This window comes from Colias croceus, chromosome 10 (assembly GCF_905220415.1).
Source record: "Colias croceus chromosome 10, ilColCroc2.1".
NCBI classification, from domain to species: domain Eukaryota; kingdom Metazoa; phylum Arthropoda; class Insecta; order Lepidoptera; family Pieridae; genus Colias; species Colias croceus.
Window position 1 is genome coordinate 5,893,583 of NC_059546.1, and position 22,119 is coordinate 5,915,701.

The 22,119-nt window shown below is 34.5% G+C and overlaps 1 protein-coding gene across 9 annotated transcripts in view; it reads left to right on the forward strand.

Moving 5' to 3' along the window:
- Positions 1 to 22,119, forward strand: part of LOC123694985 (protein lap4) — a 74,427-nt gene that overhangs the window by 44,942 nt on the left and 7,366 nt on the right. For all 9 annotated transcript variants that reach the window (XM_045640642.1, XM_045640647.1, XM_045640643.1 and 6 more), the window contains 16 exons: positions 5,353 to 5,558; positions 7,377 to 7,510; positions 8,083 to 8,164; positions 8,841 to 9,036; positions 9,679 to 9,869; positions 10,181 to 10,292; positions 10,468 to 10,790; positions 11,102 to 11,197; positions 12,273 to 12,527; positions 14,693 to 14,803; positions 15,075 to 15,254; positions 16,592 to 16,750; positions 17,368 to 17,511; positions 18,435 to 18,527; positions 19,205 to 19,288; positions 19,609 to 19,725. In XM_045640642.1, coding sequence (XP_045496598.1) covers positions 5,353 to 5,558; positions 7,377 to 7,510; positions 8,083 to 8,164; positions 8,841 to 9,036; positions 9,679 to 9,869; positions 10,181 to 10,292; positions 10,468 to 10,790; positions 11,102 to 11,197; positions 12,273 to 12,527; positions 14,693 to 14,803; positions 15,075 to 15,254; positions 16,592 to 16,750; positions 17,368 to 17,511; positions 18,435 to 18,527; positions 19,205 to 19,288; positions 19,609 to 19,725 — 2,483 coding nt within the window. The remainder of the gene's footprint in view (positions 1 to 5,352; positions 5,559 to 7,376; positions 7,511 to 8,082; positions 8,165 to 8,840; positions 9,037 to 9,678; positions 9,870 to 10,180; positions 10,293 to 10,467; positions 10,791 to 11,101; positions 11,198 to 12,272; positions 12,528 to 14,692; positions 14,804 to 15,074; positions 15,255 to 16,591; positions 16,751 to 17,367; positions 17,512 to 18,434; positions 18,528 to 19,204; positions 19,289 to 19,608; positions 19,726 to 22,119) is intronic.

The following is a 22,119-nucleotide window of genomic DNA, read 5'->3' on the forward strand; positions in this document are numbered from 1 at the left end:
ATCACGTCCAGTTACGAAACAAAAGCGTCTCCAATCGTACGAAATTCCCAACGAACAACATCACCGATTGTCATACCGTTATGCGGAATATAAAAAAACCTTAAAAGAAAAGCATGTTCCTATGAGGTATTTTCCCATTTATAGCACGTCAATAGGTTCATGAGACCTGCGGATGTTTTGCTTCAATGATTAATTATGAATAAGGTACTTATAAGATTCTAGGAGAAAAACTCCTTAATTATTCATGCATTTAACGTTACGATTTGAATCGTAGAGTTACAAGTTAAAATATGGATATCACCGTCAATAACAATATATTCCAAAAGAATTCCAAAAGATTAAAAGTTAGTTTCTATTCGAATACAAATTACAATTAGTTAAGAAATATTCATATATTCAATATTCATGCGGAAGTATGTAGATCACTGCACGGTGAAAAGTTAAACCGTTAAGATCCTGCCTTCTAATAATAATCTCTTAAGCTATCCTGGTTGGTAGTTTCTAGTTTCACTTGTAAATTGTTAGGTCCGCTTGTTACCTGCCCACTTAACATAACGCGCATGTTAATTCTTAATGAGACGACTGTTAACATTATAATTAACGTTCAGTATTTGTTCAAAATTAATGATATGATTCATGTATTTAGGTGGATAGGATTTAATGAGAAGAAGTGAAAGGTATTAGGGCCGCATAACATAATTTAATAGGAAGTTAATATTTATGCTTTGTTTTAACGATTGACACTAATTTAACAAACTCAAACATTTAACATGTCAGGGACATATGGATTCAAGTGCCATTTTTTCCATTTTATCAATATCGACATTTCATCTTTACTTTTACTATAAATAATAATTATAAATTAATTTCCATCATGCTCGAAAGCAAAGCTCAAAAATAAAAGGCTACATTCGACACGTAGTCAATCGAAAGTATCGTAGCGCTGTTTTAATGATCTAATGGTGATAATAGGTAGGTAACGCAAGGGTAAAATAAAAGGAGTCGGTATGCAGCAGGTTGCTTTCTATTTTTAATCGAGGGGAGAGGTCGCGGGCGGACGCCGGCGCCACAGCCTCTCATCTCGGTGGTGCTATTGCGCGCATTCCGTCATCGTTTGCGCCCCGGGCTGCGCGCACACACGCGACCCGACGTATCATTGGTGCTACATTGTTTATACTTTTATCTGACGGACTATTTACTTCTCGCTTTTTGAGCTGCTCAATGAGTACGGGCCCATACTAATTATATAGTTTTGCGTGTTCGATGTTGGACAATGACCGAACCGGTATGCGTTAGAATAGCTGGCTGGTGCATAGCTGATTGATGTTAAGTCTTCTATATTAAGCGACGGATCCAGTCTAGACTCGTGCCTACGGCCGGGCCTTTTAAGGAAATTTAATAGTACTGGTTTTCAATAATAATCAAGAATATTATTGAAAACCAATAATCAGGAAATGGGTGTTATAAGGAGGAAGAAGCGTAAGTTGTTTGTTTATTTTGGTTTAATATGTGATTGATTACAGTAAATTTCTTTCATAATATCAGTGAATTCATCAATCTTTACCTTTTTTAATTCAACTTTTTGTATATAAAACTTAAACATGGAAGTTGTTAACATTTAAACTGAAAGTTTTTTTTTATTATATTAAAGCCAGTTAGGGACTAAGGAGTTTTCATATGCATCAGCATATATATCATATTCTTATCTTAGATATCTAGAGTATTATACCTTCATACAAAATTTGTATTTTCTACTTATATATTATTTATTATTCCTTAAAAGGACAGCTGTGTAATACTCATTTTCTTAAATTTACATTGTTTACAACGTTCTTGAAGGACAATCGATAGAAAAATATTCCAATCACTTAATTCGATATTATTTCTTATTTCACAACAAAGCTATAAGCCGCAGCTGTTAATAATGACATTCCAATGTGACAGGTGATCAAACTGATCTTATTTTAATTCATCTTAAAAAAAAAGTTAGGTTAAGATCTGTGTATTAAATAAAAGTACTTAATTGAATTTGTGAGTGATTTTCCACCCATTAACTATCATAATTTATAACTTCAAATCTATTGGATAACTATTAAAATCTTCACATTAACAATTATAGTGATAGAAATTCTATAGGCTCAATTTCTTAACTTAATTAATGTAAGTATATTTGATATTTTCAACCGTTCTCTTGCTTATTTATATCTCTATGAATATTTTATAGTTCATCTTATTTTATGGTGTACGTTATTTATGGTATTACCAATGCGGAGACTTGCGTAAGGTTCAAATGATATACGAGTCAGATAGGAGAATATATTATTGTTGTATAAACTGTGGAGCTCATGGATCGTGTAGATTGTGATGGTATATGGGATGGTCTGTCGCATCCATTCAATGGGGCACACGCGTAATAACAAATGTTTTTAGTAATTGTGGGACAGGTGTGAAGGTGAAACAGTAGTTACTCGCGATGCGGTCATCGCTCATACGTTTACACTTAAGGTTCTATTTCGTAACTGCGTAAAATATATTCGTTTGTTTTGATGATGTCATCGATGTGTGGATAAGCGAAGAAAATACGAATATTAACGCTTATACATAAATGTGTTAAGAATACGATAATTGAACCATTGTTGATATAATAAAATTCAAATACTTAGTTAATAAAAAGAACTTACGACATGTAAGGTATAATTTAAAAGCTCTATCTATATCCGATTTACTACAGCCGAAAATATCATGCACTACTAACGATAAGTAATTCAAGGGCAAAAAATGTAAGGCATGTTCAAATCGGTCGCGCAATTTCCGCTATATATTTTTTACCAATAACTCTTAATTACATAGAAATTTAAATTTTATCGATATCAATGTTCACACTTCCCTGTAATTTGATACAATTTAAATTAGATATATTCACTTTGCACCGGCTGAATGAATGTCATACGGCTTCGGAAACAGTAGATGATCGGATGGACTTCCTTGAAACTCTACCTTCGTTAAGTTTTGTATTAGCTTTCTAATTCTATTATAGCATTTATGTTATGTGTCTCCTTTTTAAGTCTTTTTATTATCTACATTCCATGTGTGTCTGTCTTATTTATTCAAAATTTCTCCTTAATGCTTATTTAAAACTTATGCTAAATAGGAATATGTAAATTTGCTCTATTGGCAATGAGTCAAGGTTAAAAAATTTGGTCAATGCAAAGTTATTGCTACGATGCGTGATAAGCACCTTAATCGTGTTATTTTACCATAGCGAAGTGAACTTCCTCAGAGTAGTTTGCCTTAAAATAAATGTCAGCAGAGAAAATATATTAATACTAGCTATTATAAATAACTGTATTCAATACTATTTACGCTGTCGTGATTGAAGTAAACGGTAGAAGCTCGAAACGTTTTGCCATTAGTTACAGCAATCTCCATTAGATCCAATCGCGCTGTTATTTGACTTAAACCATCGAATACTATATTTAAACTTAAACTATCTACACTTAACGCTGTAAAACTGCACTGTTCAATAATTTTCACTCATTAACAATCTTCAAAATTGCAACCGATTCGTTATTTGGCCTTTTGTTACATGATCGGTAATAGTGTAATTCTATTGACTTTCTCCTGTCTATTTCGTTTCGATTGGTACTAAATTACCATCATTCCTAGAGAAGTGTTTCCCAATGAAATAAGACTACCGACTGATAAACGATGGTCACGAATCCTTTTAAGCATCACGATTCAGCTGTGGGATACAATAGAGCGTTGTTATTCTGTTATATCTATCGGTGGGGTGAAAGTATATCGACTGATTGGCCATTGTAGGGACAGGACACAGACGTTGGTCTGGATCATGATTTCTCAACACCGCGTTCATTTATCTCGACGTTCGCTGATTGTCGTGCGAACAGCGTGCTCATTTGTTATTCAATTGAATTTGTTCTGCATTCAAGATGCGAGGGAAGAGAAATGTATCCGCGATACAAAATCTTTCTTTGAACTGTAAAAGCTTTCGTCTAGAAATAAAAGGTGTATTGTTGGGAAATTTGCATTGTTGTTTTGTGAGTTACATTGTAAGATAATTTCTTGAGTGTGCTATAAATTATGCGCGAAGGATCTGTAAAAACAAATGCATACAAAGTACCTACCTAGTTGTTTTTTAGACTATAATGTAGCTTAGGACGAAGATGACGAAGAAGTAGGACATAAATAAACATATGCAAAGCCTTATCTCATTATCTAAAGAACCGTATAAATAGCACTACAAAGTCAATGAGTGTTTAATATTTTTGCATTGTTGTCGTTTGAATAGGAATTTCTTTGGTCATTCTTCATTTCATGTTTCATTCGTGAGAATGGTTACCCATTGTGCTTAATGAAAAATTTGACCTTGTATTCTGCAGCATTCGCGGCATCCTTGAGTGCATTAGTTAACATGAATTATCGAGTGAACAGTAATGACTCTTGTAGCGTGCCCTTTGTAACACCCACGTTTAATTATCGAGGGGACAAGACCTTGTTCGCTAATTGCATACCTTCCTGGTAGTAGGGCAGGATTACGTTTGCGTTTGAGTACATAGCCTGCGCTCCATAGTCCATATAAACATAAAAATATACTAGGTACATACCTAGTTTTTAAAATCCACTCGTCTATATGTAAAATAATACCATCGTTTTTAAAGTTATGCAGGCATATGTTTATTAACACATGTATATGTGTAAAATAAATGTATGCCTTTAGGCATACATTTATTTTACACATATACATATACAATACTTTAGTATTTACATATATGTACGATACTTTTGTTATTCTACGGGTCGTTAATAACGTCCTCATTGTCTAACAGTTTCAACAATACAATATATTGAATGTCCTTCGATATTTAATTAATTTTTAAGAAACTATTGCTCTGCTATTTAAAATATTGCTCTATTGTTTAAATGAACATACATTACATAGTTATTACCGTGTACGTGACGTACTTAGTTTAAAATGAAATTATTTCCTGTAAAAATTTGGAAAAACAATTGAAGTACATTAAACCGATGATAATTGTATTTCGTTTATCTACTGGCTTTTATTTTATATTTACTTACTGGTAGCTCCTTGTACGCAACGCCGCAGGCGCATCGTGAATATTAATGGATGAATATAATATTGTTGTTTACATCTATGTGACAAGAAGCTGTCTGATTACATTGTTATAACATACCGCATAATAGAGTAAGCGATATTCTTATTACATGAATCATCTCAAGTTTTTCCCTATTTTTCATACTGTGGACAATTGTTAGTTTTTTTTTCAAAATTTCTTATTCTAGACAAACATATAAAGAGTTATGTTTTTACAGGTGAGTCAGTATCGGACCGTCCGGAGAGCGAAGCGCGTATAGTGAACGACCAGAAATGTATGGAAGTGCGGATAGCGCGGGCGGCGGGCGGGCTCGGGCTCAGCATAGCGGGCGGGAGGGGCTCCACTCCGTACATCGGCGACGATGAGGGCATCTTCATATCGCGGGTCACCCCCAATGGACCGGCTTATTTGGCTGGACTTAGGGTATGTACGCTGTCTGTTGTGAAATGTCTTTGAGTTTCGACACACTGGTCATATGTTTGAATTTACTTCTTTGTGAATATCTTCGTAGTCTTCTTTAAATGTGTGCGTATTTTCGCAAAGATTTACGATCAAATGATATTTGCTCAGTTTCTTTATGTAGAAATTGATAGTGGATACAATTTATTTTAATACCTAATTGATTATTGAAATTAATTTGTTGTTTATTCACTAAATTTTACACGCAAATATGTATGTGATGATTAGACATCGGATTATATGCACTAACAAAATGCCAAAATATGCATGCAAATATGCACTAAAAAAGGCCGAAATATGCACTAAAAACGACTGATATGCCTAAAATATGCACATATAAATAAAAAAAAAAAACCTTAGTATTTTTATATATTTAAATCAAAGATTGTACAAAAACATTGAAATTTTCTTGAAATTGAGTATTATAGTTTTTGTGCCAATATACAATTAAGCATTTTTACCAAATTTTCGAGCGCAAATTTGTGACGTTTGTCACCCGCGAGCCCAGTGTTGCCACCTTAGACCTTTCCGGGCTAAATCTAGCCCTTTTTTGGAATTCAACCCGTGTTTTACGTTTTTAGCCCCAAAAGGGTAATCTAACCCTATTTTGAATGGCTCAAAATTTACTTAAAATGGAGCCCATTTTGTAATTTTTTGCAATTTTACCATGCCAAAATAGGGTTTGTTTACTCGCTGAGCGTTCTGATTGGAGTCGACCAATCAAAACTCCCGCTACTTAACGATTTATGCACGAAATATGCACGATTGGGGAAAAAGGCTAAAATATGCACTAACGCCGTAATTAGAGAGTTTTATGCATTTGCATATGCAAATATGCAAATGCATATAATCCGATGTCTAGTGATGATATTAATAAAGCATAGCATTAATATAACTGGAACTATTCTGGTATGTGTTAACATATAACTGTTGATGCAATTAATTGCAGTGATAATCTTTCTGTGAGTAAACTAGAACATTAACTGGATTAATGGGAGACGATTGCTCATTTAATTAAGATTTCTATTACTTGTCAGCGTAGCTAGTCTTATACGTATTTAATTAATATATTTCATGTCTATAATACTTTAGTATAAGAAATGACTGCTATCTTTATTTCCTGTATAGATTTTTATCACTATCGAATGTACACAATAAACAAATGCGAATATTCTAGTTGTAAACGTAATTTACAGTCAAAACTCGTGCTATCACGATAAGAACATAATTGAACACGACAATTATGGTCATGATGTCATTATTTACTTAAATATGGGTATTATCGCAAATAATAATTATAAGTGTGAATTATCGAAACACATAGATAAGAGATGCCACACCTGGTATTTTAATTCAAGTGCTATATTTTGCATTTAATTCATAAAGAATGAAATCAACACGTACATTGTGCAAAAATTTTCTTACCTATTCACATATCTACTGAGAAATGGTTTCTGTCCCGCTTAAATGTCTTAAAGTTTTTCCTTTTAATCCTAATGTTCCTGTGGGAACATCATGTAAAAGTAGCCTAAGCTTCTCCATATTACATCAGTCATTTATCAGTGAAAGTAAGGTAGAAAAAAAATATACATATAATATTAAAAAAAATATATATTATATTTTGTTATATTTAGTAAGACGCGGTTATTTGTATATAAGAAACAAACAGTCCAATTTTATTATTGTAAGATATAGATTAAAGATGCTCCAGGTAATATTACGGTTGTTAGCACGTTGTAAAGGGCGCGTTCGTGACCGCATTTCACTTATTGCACTTTACAGGTCGGTGATAAAGTGTTGTCGGTGAACGGCACGTCGGTGGTAGATGTGGACCACTACTACGCGGTTGAGGTGCTTAAAGCTAGCGGCCAAACGCTCACTCTGGTCGTGACCAGGGAATCGCCCACGTCGACGAGGTAAGATTGGATCGGGTGATGGAAAATTATGGAAATAAAATCAATCTTAAAGTTGGCTTATAATTTCAAAGTAAAGAAAAATTCTGTTGGGAAATGTTTTGGGAGCAAAATCCTTTAAAGTTGACTGATCTGATGAATGGAAATACCTACTCCAATCTGTATTACTAATGTGGTTTTACTCATATCGTAATCAGAAGATAAGGAATAGTCAAACTTGTTGAAAAAGTCGAATACGCCAATCAAATGCTATTCCGCGAAGCACTAGACATTTTCCTTAGAATAGGAGATTGTTGTTTATAAGCAGATAAAGAATTCCTTTACCCGATAAAATAATGACTGTGTTGAATTTCAATTTGTCCTATCATAAATATTTTTTTATTTGTCGTGATCAAATTTATATTAACATTATGTGGACCTGGAAACCTAAAATTCAGATTATTTACCTACCTGCTTAAGGCACTTAATTATTAATACTGAAATAAATTAATGTCTTCATGGATACTGTTAATTGAAGTTGTGATACAAAAAACCTATTATTTATTTTTTTTCAATTAAAATGAATCAATTTGCAGAACACACAGCCGCGCGGCGAGCGGCGCTAGCCATCACTCAGTATCGACCGCTGATACGGTATCGACGCTCGAGAACGGACAGGTAATAACATTCCAGCGCTATCTGCTGCCCGCTATCCGCTATACGCTATCTGTGCTCGTGGATCGTGATGCAAGAACGCGGGAATGACGAGATCTAATCAATGTTTGGCTTTCTACTTTTTGTTGAAGATTGAATGTTGTACATATTCAAAATAATAGACTTTTCTGATTTGTTATTTAGAATACTGACATCCTGCATTTGAAATAGAATGTTTTTATAGAAATGGGCAATCGGTTCTTTGATATTACATTTGCGCATACATTTGCCCATTGAAAGAATAAAGGGCATTAATTAGCTGAGAAATTTTAAACGCTGTTCTAATTTAAACGATAGTTTAATTCAACAAAATATCCTTCATTGATGACATTGAAATGTAAATAGTCTTTATTTGGCATCATGTAACTTATAACTTACGTATTATCTTTCATAAAAAAAAAAATGTTGTGTGGTTTTATGAAACCACGGTAAAAGTGAAACTGTTCGAACGGTTCCGAACACTGCTTTGTGTAGCGCATGTCGCGTGCCGAGTAGGTATACCTACTCGGCAGCCGCGATACACGCGACATGCGCTATACAGACCAAAAAGTTTGAGACGATGTAATAAAAGTTTCACTTTAAAAAACAGTGATATAAAAATATGTTTGCTATTTACTTACAACATGCATAAATACTTTAGATCCAAACGGGTCGAGGCGTGCCCAAAGCGCTAATCATCAGCAACCCGTACGCGCAAGAGTTCGAGCCGGAGCAGAAGGAGCACGTGATACACACGATAGTGACGAACGTGTCGCCCGAGCCCGAGCCGCAGCCCGCGCACTACCAGCGGCTGCAGGCTTCGCCGCCGCCAGCTACGCAGCCTTATGTACCACCCGGTAAGATAAAATTGTATAATTACGCTATTTTGGAAACGGAAAATTACAATTACCAAGAGAAAACAGATACTAGATAACGTGCAGCAAACATTTTTAATTTCTCTTTCGCAACCGGCTATATTTTTGCTATGTCACAAGATACTATTAAATGTCTCATTTATTTGGGATTCAAAAACATGAAGACAGTTTGACATTGACTTTACAGAATTGAATAGAATGATTTTTAAAAATTTTGACCAATTTTGCAATATAGAGTGCATATTTTTAACCGATTTTGTACCAGTATGTTTCTTTTTATGTATGTACACCGATTACTCCGAGGTGTTTCTGAACCGATTTATGGGATTATTTTTTTGTTCGATGCGGAATGGTGTCGAATTAGTCCCATAAAAATTTTATCCGGATAGGCCCAGTAGTTTTTATTTCATGAGCATTTTTGTCTGTATTTGTAAATGTTGCAAGTGCATGTTTGAAGTCGGTTGTTTTTAACGCAGTTATCACTTGTCATGTGATGGCTATTAGGGTAGAAACCTATACGAAATTCTGTTTCACTTCAATGCACTTGCGTTCGTTTTTCTCTTGTTATTATTGTTATCCTGTTTTATGGTAATACGTGTTCACTTAAAAGTATTTATTTTGCAGCGTACCAGCAGAAGGTGCTGGTGCACACGACGCTGATCCGCGACGGCGCGGGGCTGGGGTTCAGCATCGCGGGCGGGCGCGGCTCGCCGCCGTACCGCGCCGACAGCCACGCGCTCTACGTGTCGCGCGTCTCGCCGCACGGCGCCGCCGCCAAGGACGGCAAGATGCTCGTCGGCGACCGCCTCGTCTCGGTGCGTACACACACACGTGCTGTGTGTACACGCACACACACTCAAACAGACGCACACTTACATAAACTGAAACATATAATGGCATTTCATACACGCATGTGTATACGATCACGCACGCACATGTGCGCGCTTACACAATATGCGTAAACACAAATACGTGTTTTATAATACAGATAAAAAATTAATAGTTATATTCTAATTCATGTTTTATTATTCATTTTGTTGGTTATTTTTCGGGGGTTTGTATTGTACACAATGGAAATAATTATTTTTAATATTGTAAGTCATCTCTACTTTACTTCTTCTTACAGATAAACGGCGTCGATATGGATAATGCAACACACGACCAAGCAGTAGCCATGCTCACGGGACACGAAAGATTTGTGAGGCTCGTCTTACAAAGAACCATCACGCCAGAACAAGGTTTGTATTTGAAGATAATCTTAATTTGAATAAAAACAAACCGTATTTTTGAAAATTTTCGAACTTATTTTTATTTATATATTAACAAATTTTCATCAGCATTATTTTCTATGTTATTTTTATTATATACTTAAGTTAACAAAAAATTTAAATCAGTTAATGTTAATAATTTCAGCGGAGATCCTATCGAGAAAGTCAACATCGGAAGAAGTGAGAGAGCACAAAACTAGCCAGCAAAACTTGAACGTCACTAACACCACGAAACCGATCTCGAATCACGTATCACCCACACCCGCACACAACCACACGATGCCGCGTGTAACTACTCAGATCGCACCGCAGGTTACACAGATACCGCCGAACCAACAAACACAAACGCTACCGAAACCGCAAACGCAACCGATAACGCAACCGCAACCACAACCGCAACCCAAGTACGCACCGAATGTCGCCCCGCCGCAACCCGCACCAAGAAAACTGAGTCAAACTAACGGAACGGTAAGGTTTTGGAGACGACACGATTCTGTGAATAGCTTTGTTTATTGCAGTAATTAGATAACCAACAAAAATTGGCAATTGTACCTACCATGTGATTTTATGGTTCTTTCTTTGTAACCATATTCTAACATAAAGAACCATCAATTCATTCCGAAACATCGACACTAAAATTGTAAATTTTTAATAAATGTTTCAGTCGGTTGAAAACATAGTTTAATGTAGTCGAATAGTGTAAATTTGTAGCAAATTGACAGTAGCGGCTTGCGAAGTCCGGCTTGCTTCGCGTCTTAATAATTGATTGTTGATCGCAGGCGGAAAGGAAATCAACTAACAGTGCGAGCACGCCTTTAACTCCTGGCGCGAATAAATTGCACGGCTCTAACGACGACGTATTCGACGACATTCAGGTGAGAACGCATTTCCCCCCCCCCCCCCACACGGTGAAGGTTACGGCTTAACACGTTCACATCCATGCTTACAATGTTCTAGCTTACACTGTATACGCGGCAATAGCACACCATATTATATGTACCTATGATTCGTTCAGACCGACGGTTTTCGAAGATGTCACATCCGTTTCGTCTTGAAATAAAGAGCTCATATTTCATGATGATAAGGTGCGATATCATTCGGGACCGTTTGGTTCTGCCACGATTCTTCATTGCATTTTGTGTAGATGTAGATCTTACGCTTGGATATCATGCAGCATATTACGAAACTATGTAAGTGTTTCAAATCCAAATATTATATTAATGACCATCATGTTTATGCCTCATTATAATCATTGTGTTTTAACATATCTATTGTGTATTTAAAAAAGCGCATATATCTAATATCTGGATTTGATAAATTACAGATACGTGTGAGTATGGAAAACTTCGTCGTCATATATGTAAATTTAGGATTAAATATTTCGTAGTCCAGTAAAAAAAATCGTGCTGAGATCTTTAGGCACTATACGTTCGCAATTCAAGTGATGTGACATGTTTATTTTTACAAACAAGATTTGTGAGTAAGAGTGGAAAAAAAACCATTGGCAAGTTTTTACATTTGAATCACAGAAAATTAAATGTGAAAAATTACCAATATTCAAATCATGTAGGCGTTTTACGAAAGAAGTCTCGCAGTCCCTAAAATTTCTTACCAGTAGATATGTAACGTAGACAAAATTTTATTAATTACTGATTTGTTACTTAGGTATTGTTTTGTTTAAATGTGAAAAACAAATAAGTAAAAAATATGAGTAAGGTTAACCTTGGTAATTGTGACTATTGATGAATAAAAATCACATCAAAAACCTAAAAGGATTTTGCGACAAAACATGATTATTTAATTATAGTGTTAATAAGTAAATAAAAAGTAAATTCATCATAAGCGATAATTAAGATAGTTAAGCCATCAGTAGTTAATTCACAACACTCATAAGCCGGGACTTCTTTCACAAAACGCGATCACTGATGCGATGTGAACGTGTACGCGCAGCCGTCTCGGCCAATCACGAGCGAGGAGTTCCAAGCGATGATCCCGGCGCACTTCCTGGGGGCCCCGCGCGCCGCGCCGGAGCCCCCGGAGCGCGGCGTGCGCATCACCGTGCAGAGGCCCGCGGGCCCCGCGCTGCCCCCGCCGGGGCCCCCCACACTCGGCCGCGTCACCGAGACCATCACCAAGTCCACCTTCACCGAGACCACGGTCACCAGGGTCACCGATAACCACCTCGTCGCGCCGCTCATTATTGAAGTAAGATGTTTGCTAGATCGCCTCACGGCTTACTGTGCCCTATGGGCCTATGGCGTCATAATATGCGTTGTTTATATACGATCAAGGTGTTTTATTTATTCATATGCTGTTACCAAGTATGTACGTATGTACTGTTACTGTTACCAAGTATATACGTAGCTCCTTACCCCCACACGTCAATCTCAGAATATTATGCTTTAGTCAGTTCTACCCAAAAATAAAATAATTACACTGCTTACAATAATTACAACATCCAAAAATAAAATATGTTTTAGGAATAAACTCTACATTGCTTTTTTACGGACACTCATTACATATTATTAAATATGTGAATCAAGGCCGTTCACGGTACTGATTCACATATGTGCAGTCACTTTAAACATTTTGATTTATTACATATTATTTTAATATCGTTATAAAACTTCCAAATATGTCAAATGGTCCATTGATCCAATAAAAAGGCTCTAGTCCAGATACATTTTCAGAAAATAGGAAAAACATTTGCCTTATAAATTAATCGAAGGAGTTGTACTTTTTTATATGTTGGTACATAAATATGCTGTAGTAACTCAGGCCCCGGAACCACAGACACAATAGAAAATCTATTGTGTCTGGGACCGATCGGGCCGCTTGTGGCTCACTGGGTTAAACCTGTAATGTTAATATAGAGTCTGTTCAGTAATGATGAATTGGAAATGGTAATTACAATAACTGCCCCAAGGAATTGTTTGTTTTCAGGACAATCAGTCAATCATTATTAAAGGATATTAAATCGGTTAATGGTGGAATAATAAATCGGTTAAAGGCGGAATGATAAATAATATTAAAATAACCACCTCCTCCTTTTTTGAAGTTGGTTCAAAATTAAAAAAGCTTTTAAAAAATACTATTGCTTACCTAATAATAATTCTGAAAATTTAAAAGGGCTTAATTTGATTTAATAAACTGATAATCTATGATTCTATTTACTTTTAGAAAAAACAAAAACTAATCGGTTCTCATAATCGTATATACCGATATAAATTATAAAAGGGAACCGCCAAAATTGGTTGGTCTAGACAAATCAGTAAAAAACGGACTAAGCAATGTTACCTGTAAATATAAAATTCAACAAGATGTTGAGGGGAGAGGGGTATAAGTTTTTGAAGCATTTTAATTCTATATTTGTATAGTTTCACCCAGTAACATTAAATAAATATACCTAAGACTACATTTGTCTCATCTACATTTTGTGTGCAGCTAATTCTGAAAAAAAAAATGAAGTGTTCGTGTCAGCTGCTAATATCATATTAAAGATTTTATGTATGCTAGTACTTAGCGTAACACAACTTTTATAAATAAAATATTTAATAATTATTGACACCAGAATAGTATTTTTGAGATAGTAATCGTTTTTATTGTCATATTATTGAAAAAGGTCTAGATTTTAGACTCATTCATGAAAACTTTAATAGTTACTGGAGTATATAAATAAAAATAGAAAATTAGTATGTATTGCGATTGAAAATGCTATCATGAAAACTTACAAGCCAGATTTAGTTCTATAAATGATTGAGATGCCCCAACTTGTGTTTTTTTTTTTATTTAAAATGCATTACGTATTCTGAAAATTTTAATGTATATTAAATATTGCAATAAAAAATTAGTATTGATTTTGAATAGGGTCGCAATCGCACAAAAGAAGTATCCCATATCGTGGATATATGGACGGATCTTAACGTCCTAAAAATGATTAATGAACGACTTCTGACAGTGAAACGACAGATAAAAAAAACGGGCCAAGCGCGAATCGGTCTCGCGACACAGACAGACAGACAGACAACAAAGTGATTTTTTTCTTTTGAGGTTCCGAACCGTAATACGTAAATTATTACATTTGAAGGTCTTAAAATCAGAATTCCATCAATTCAACATCAATATTGCATTGAGAGTTGAGCTTTTCATTAATATATACTATAGAAATAAAATGCCAATCGTAACTTCGTGGAAAATTGAGCTTCTTTCCGCGAAATTTCGATGAAACATTATTTTTTGAACACATAATATATTAATAACGTAATCATAGGTATTACATACATTTTATACACGAATGCAAACAGGAGTAGACCTAAGTGCAGGTAAAACGCTTTTATAGAAGTTAAACACGGCTTTGTCGATTGTTCTAGGATGTGACATTAGTTAAAGAAGGCGGCTCTCTAGGATTCAGTATAATCGGTGGAACGGATCATTCGTGTGTGCCATTCGGAGCCAAGGAACCTGGAATATTTATATCTCACGTAAGTGTATTAATTACTTAGTAAACTTAATTTAACATTTTATTTCTTTCTTAGAAATTTTAATAGTAATAATACATTAACAAATTGTCTCAAACTCAACTATACTTAAAAAGCTCACCTCATGGGAACAAAATCTTTTACTTCGGTAGAAAGAAGCCTATGTCACTCTTCCTAGCTTCCAGATATCATATTCAGATATCAGATTTCAGAACTTTCTTTCTAACCTTGCATTTATAAAATCGTATTAGTAAGGATAATGTAATTTCCCCAGATCGTTCCCGGCGGCGTGGCGGCTCGGTCCGGCAAGCTGCGCATGGGCGACCGTCTCGTCAAAGTGAACGGAACAGAACTGACAGGCTCCTCCCACCGCGACGCGGTACAGCTGCTGCTGCAACCGGGGGCCACGCTCACACTGACCGTGCGACACGACCCGCTGCCGCTCGGCTTCCAGGTCAGTGTGAACACGCCCGCCCCTGTGACACAGGATGCGCCAATGCGGATTGCGCACTTTTATATAAAATGTTTGGAAGTTTTGTATGAAATTGCGCAGTTCTTTCTTATATGGATAATGAAATAATAGTATTTATATTGCACGTGTAATATATACGAGTAAGACAGATATTAACTTAGGTAATGATTAAATTCTAGTAAGATTTTTTATGCATATTCTATATCATAGATACTTATATTGTTTGTAATATGCTGATATAATTACATTATAACGGTTTGTAAACAAAATATTAAGTCTAGCGAAACCAAGCATGACGTATGATATTAATAATCCCAGAAAAACTTACAACAGTATATTATTAATAGTAGCTAATAACGTATTTATTTTTCGACTTGGCGATCCTGTGTCATGGCAGTAAGTTTATGTATGTTTGAGATTTTAAATTGAGTGATAATAAGCTTTATGTTGTTTGAAATAATTATGTCGATTAACACATGCATTTCACTGTATAATTTACATGACATGAGAAGTGAATATGTTGATAACATCGATACACCCACACATATGCAAAATGGTCCATGTCTGCATGACTGCAAGTATATAATATTTATATGAACGAATATGCTACACGAAATTGAGTAGAGGAATTTGACGCTTCGTAGTATTGGCGGTTACGACAAATATGTATTACGCTTATAAACCGTATATAGATTGAAGCTATGACTGTGCTGAACTCTACGTACTTGCAGTGAATGTAAAAACATAATATGAAAGCCTTTAGAATGATAAGTATATATAAAAAAACAAAACATTTTGTTTCACACGTGCGTACGACGGCTGTTGCGACACAAATTCAGGGTCGCATTCAAGTTGAGATTGTTGACGTAACTGTAAGTGACTATTCACCCGAAAAGACATCTGTGTGTTTTTACTGATATGTCAGATAAATGTCCCCTTTCCCAAATGAAATTGGTGTGCTCAGCTATCACGATTTAAATGGTTCTATGTAACCTCGCTTTTTTCACATTTTAAATTCACAATTCCATAAATTAAAAGTTTTATGCAAATATCAAGTCCTTATATGTTGTCGTAGTTATATAGATGTTTAGAAAGTCGTTGTGAGTGCATTAAGACAATATGTTCCATAAATTATTACAAAACTCGATGTTAAATGCATGGCAACGTCTTTGCATGTAAATTGTGGCTGCTTGTGTAGTTGAAATTGCGTAAATTAAGAATTCGTTGCTTGTTATACTTATTGCATTGATAAATATTTTGATCTAGCTATTATTGTTATTCTAGTAAAATAAATATTTACAAAGTGATTTGTTTGGCAGGAGTTAACGATAATAAAGCAAGAGGGCGAGAAGCTTGGTATGCATATTAAGGGTGGATTGAACGGGCAACGCGGCAATCCGAATGATCCAAACGACGAAGGAGTGTTTATATCGAAAATTAACAGCGGTGGAGCGGCTAGAAGAGATGGAAGACTTAAAGTACGTATTTTTATTATTATTTACTAGTTAAATTACTGCAGAATAAGTGAAAAGAGCTAGCTAAGTTGTGTCGAATAGTTGACAAATGTAAGAACTTTGTTACTGGAAGTCATGATATTATAATATAAGTAACAAGGTCATTAGTGTTCCGGGAGTTGCAAGTTGATATGTTGCTAATTAAAAATCTGTCTGAATATTCTACTTCAAGTTGTCTCTGTTTTGCTCATGATAGTTGAAGCGTGCCATCTTATCTAGTCGCACACAACGTTAGTGTGCCGTTTTGGAAGATCAAATAGTGTGTTGGAAGTGTATAATAACTATGAACAAGCAATCAGCTAGATAAATCCATACTAATATTATAAATGCGAAAGTAACTCTGTCTGTCTGTCTGTTTTACTCAATCACGCCTAAAGTGCTGAACCAATTTGCATGAAATTTGGTATAGAGATATTTTGACACCCGAGAAAGGACATAGGCTACTTTATACCCCGGGAAATAGGATAGGTTTTATCCCGGATATCCCACGGGAACGGGAACTATGCGGATTTTTCTTTGGCTGCGCGGGCGAAGCTGCGGGTGGAAAGCTAGTATATAATAATTTAATGTGTACGTTACAGGTGGGCATGCGGCTGCTGGAAGTGAACGGCGTGTCCCTGCTGGGCGCGACGCACAACGAGGCGGTGAACGCACTGCGCTCGGCCACGCTCGCGCCGCTGCACCTCGTCGTGTGCCACGGGTACTCGCGCCCCGACAAGTTTACGGTGAGTTAGTAATTGTGTGTGACTACAATTAGTATAAGTCATCTATACATATAATAAATCTGTAGAAGGGTCAATTCTGTATATTGAAAATATTGAAAAAATAAATAGCACGGGGTGTTACTAGATCGATACCAAACCCAAATATGTGATACAAAAAAATTTTTGTCTGTATGTGAAGGCATCACGTGAAAACTAACGGTTCGATTTCGATGAAACTTTGTATTATTATACCTTATTATCCTGGGCGTAAAATAGGATACTTTTTATCCCGGAAAAATGCGTAAAAAAAATCTCAATTTTTCTTAATTTTTCCGCGCGGACGGAGTCGCGGGCGGAAGCTAGTAAGGAATATGTATCTAACATTGTAAAGCTAAACAGTTTATTAACTAGTGCACCGAATTCAAAAAAAACTTTCAAAAGATAGTTGTAAACTTTTATTTCAACGAATTAACATTACGAGATCTGCACAGATTGTTGCTAGTCGTAAATTAAAGAATTCTAGATGCATTATTAAACTAGATGCTTGTATGCGCTATATTATCACATAAATTTCACACTAAGTTTTAATTTTCATACACGACACGTTCTAGACTTTGTATACAGTACGAAAAAGCTAGTAATTAGAAATAAAATTCATAATTGAATTCACTTGGCTATTCTGCACAGTAATAAACGAAATAACTATTTTAAGCCGTAATTTTATTAATTTTATAGACAACATTCAGTACCTGTATATATCAAAATGAAACTTATTCCATTTCAAGCACTATTAAGTTACTTTTTCACGTTACTTCCTAACAGAATTAAATTTTTTGTCATTTCAATTTGTATTTAATAAGGAAAAATATTCTTCATAAATGGTAGTAATCAATTGATATATAAAGGTATTATGTAGTGTGTGAAATTAGTGCATGTTGCCACAGACGGGTAGCGAGAGCGGGACGGCCGAGACGGGCGGTTCGCTGTCTCACTCCACCTCCAGTCTCGATAGAGACGAAACGATGCATCAACAACAGGTTTGTTTGTTTTTATAGATAATAGAAAGTGTGTAAGCAAGGTAATGTTTTTGTATTGTTATTCTAGATACACAAAATTGAGTATTTGAATAAAAAAATTTTTTGTGCTAAATGGAAAGATTATATATTAGTTTTATAACAAAACTATTTTTTTAATTTTTTTTTTTTGCAATAATTCAAAAGTTATTTCAAAATAAAAATTAGTCTTTAAATCCAGTACCGAAAACACCCCGACAACTCCCGAAGCGTCACCCGGACGCGTGTGACGTCATAATGTTAGTTTTCACTCTTTGCAGTTGATATAAAAACGTATACAACTATAACATTTTGACGTCACATCTATGGTGACCAGCCATGGCGCGTTTATAGTCACGTGATTTTAATTTAAATTTCATCAATTTTTAATTGCTTATAATTAATTGAAAAACATTTTTTTTGAGTATTTTGCATTAAATATCAATATTATTAATAATAAAGTTTTAAAATACATGCAAAAAATAATTTTTTTTTTTTATTCAAATACTCAATTATGTTCACGACTTTGTTGTTTTGCTATATTATAAAGCACTGAGTTGCAATACATTTTTATCAATTATAATCGTTATAAAACCTTAAGGAAGTTCGAGTTTTTATCATGCTGTTTAATTTGCCATCAATGATATTCTTTTTCGTTTTAGGATCATAGCCCGCAGCAAGATATAGTTGAATTCGAACACGATAGGCAAGTTGCTGAAATGAGGGAAAAATCGACACCCGAAAAGGTATATAAAATATTGTATTTTTAAACCATTATAACGTATGTGCACTAATTATTTGAAATATAATCAAAAGATAGATTTTCTCTTGTTTTCTCATCATATGTATTTTATATTTTCTACACGTTTCGCCCTACCATACAAATAGTTATAGCTAGTTTTGATACTGTTGCATATTTTAATTATAAAACAGTTACCTACTGCGTATTAGGTTATTAAGAACCATTCATAATATTTATAAGACGCTTAATTCAGAAAGTAGAGTTGAAAAAAAGAATTTAAACATCCACACAACAAACACTTAACCCAACCCCACTAAATTGCAGGTGATGGACATAGTGCACGCAGTGGAAAGCATCGCCCTAGAGCCGGGTCCACCGTCCCCAGAGCCGCAACACAAGACGACCACAGTGGTGATGTCCAAACACACGCTGCAGCCTCAGGTCAGTGACACGCGCACGCACGCGCGACGCTAGCACCTAGTGAGGCGTACGTGTACGTGCTACTGCTAGCGGTAGGGGTAGGGGTAGGAGGACGTTCGAAGTATGCCTGAAAATCTTTAAGAAAAATAGTGGATTTTATTTAAAAGTTTTAAGAATTTGATTTTGGTTTTGAAGGTTAAATATTTAATGTGGACACGTTTGAAAATTTTATAAATGTGTTTTAGACTTACATGATTTGGATTTGCCATAAAAATATGGCAGATATAAAATATTCTACTACAACTATAAATGATAAAATCTATAAGTTGATAATAAAATAATAGTTTCAAATATGAACCTTCTTTTTGTTATAAATATTTAATATAGCATTAATTTTGAAACCGATTTTTACCATACTTTGGACGGACTTTTTAAATAAAATAGACAATTGTTATAAACAATTAGAAGCTAATTTAAGTAGTTAATTAAATAATAGTATTTAGTTAGTAATAAAATACGATAAATGTAGTATTCAATAAATTTGTAATTACAAAAGTATTTATAAACATGAATATTATTCACTATTTAAAATTTTTGTAATTTAAATTCAATGTAGTAAAATAATATTATAATCGCTCTACATATTTATTATTATATAGATAAATATACTAGAGAAGCTATTACGAAAATTCTCCTTTATATGATTATTATGTTCCTAATATTATGTATAGCATGGAGTTGATTTATGTAGTTTTGTATTATATTTTATATAAATATCTTCAATTAAAATATCCAGTATAATATTTGCACGGTGGATTTCCAAAAGATGGCATGCACCTTGTAGTTTATGGCTTGCATGAAAATAATATCCTTGTATTACGTGCTCTTTCAATTTATCTTCCAAAATAAATGTTGCAGTCTATGTTAATCCGTAGCTATTAATGTGACGGAGGTAATCGGTTATATTCTTTTATAGTATCACTGTCCGTTTGTTCTCTTTTATAGTTATTGTGATTTAGTTGGAATTGGTTGATATGTGTTATTGCATGTGTATAAAATTTCCGGGAAAGGATAAAATTCAAAGAAAACACTTATCAATGTCTTGTACCCGACTCTATAGATGTTGTATCGTGTTAGAATCATTGATGTTCAGCTTACTGACGATTACTTACGTCCGTTGCAGAATGCATACCCTCAAGGACAGGAGAGAGACAATTAGTAAGCAATAATATCTATAATATGTGCAGTCCAACACGATGTAAATATAGATAGTCCGTCGAATTGCGAGTTTTGTACTTGTAGGTTTTAATAGGCATCATTATTGTACACTATAATCTTATTCGCGCACTGACCCGTATGTAACTATGTATATTCCGATTTCATATTAAATAGCAAACATTGTCAACGTGTGTTATTTATTTTGCGCTCGCAATAACTTGATAGTGTTTTAAGTAACTTTAGTAGTCAGACCGTCTTGTTAAGGTTATTATGAACGGATGTGGCTGTGTATTTAAATCAAATTCATACAATATGGTTCATTCATTCAGCTGAAAAGGCCTGCTTACAAAATGTAACTGTGACTTAATATTATATTTTATATTTCGTCTGTTCGTATTGCTTCAGTATAATTGAACACTGTAAATTGTCTTGCAAAAGTATTGTTATTCGCAATTGTGTCTCATGATAAAATAGATAATATTTTTGGGAGAATATTTTTAATGTTTGCTATTCTGCATTTGTCTGTCAATATTGTTTTAATTGTTTACATGTAATACTTATTGTATACTGTGGTGAAAAAGTGTGTATGTGTTTTCAATATTCCGTACAAATATTGAACGGTTAATGTGGTGGTGTTTCAGTGTTAATGTATTTGATAAGAGCGTCTTTGAGGAATTTACAATAAACATTCTTCCAAATATACTTTCTATAACATATATTTTGGTGATGTATTCAAATTTTCTGAAGTGTAACCGCTTTTTGTGAACATTTATACCGTATTCGATTAATACCATATATTTTTACATGTATTGTTAGCTTTTACTGTATAACACCAATAGTGATGGGCGTGACTGCATTCTAAAACAAAATATACGGTAATGAACAATAACCAAAAGACCAATAAAGTAGTTTAAATATACCTCAATATTCTCGGTAGCTTGGAGTAGTTTCTGCAGCAATTTTGGATACGATTTTGTAATTACACTTGATAATACTCTCGATAATGTTCCAAAAAATTGTTCTAAAAAAGTAGTGTTAGAGGATCTTGGATATTTTGCAGTACAAGTTTTGTGTTGGACGAGTAAAAACTACACGTAAAATAAAAGGGATAGACGCGTTACAAAAACGTTTAATGTCCGTAACTCGCAAGAAAAACAAATAAAATTTCCAATATTCTCCAACACTATTGACAAATAG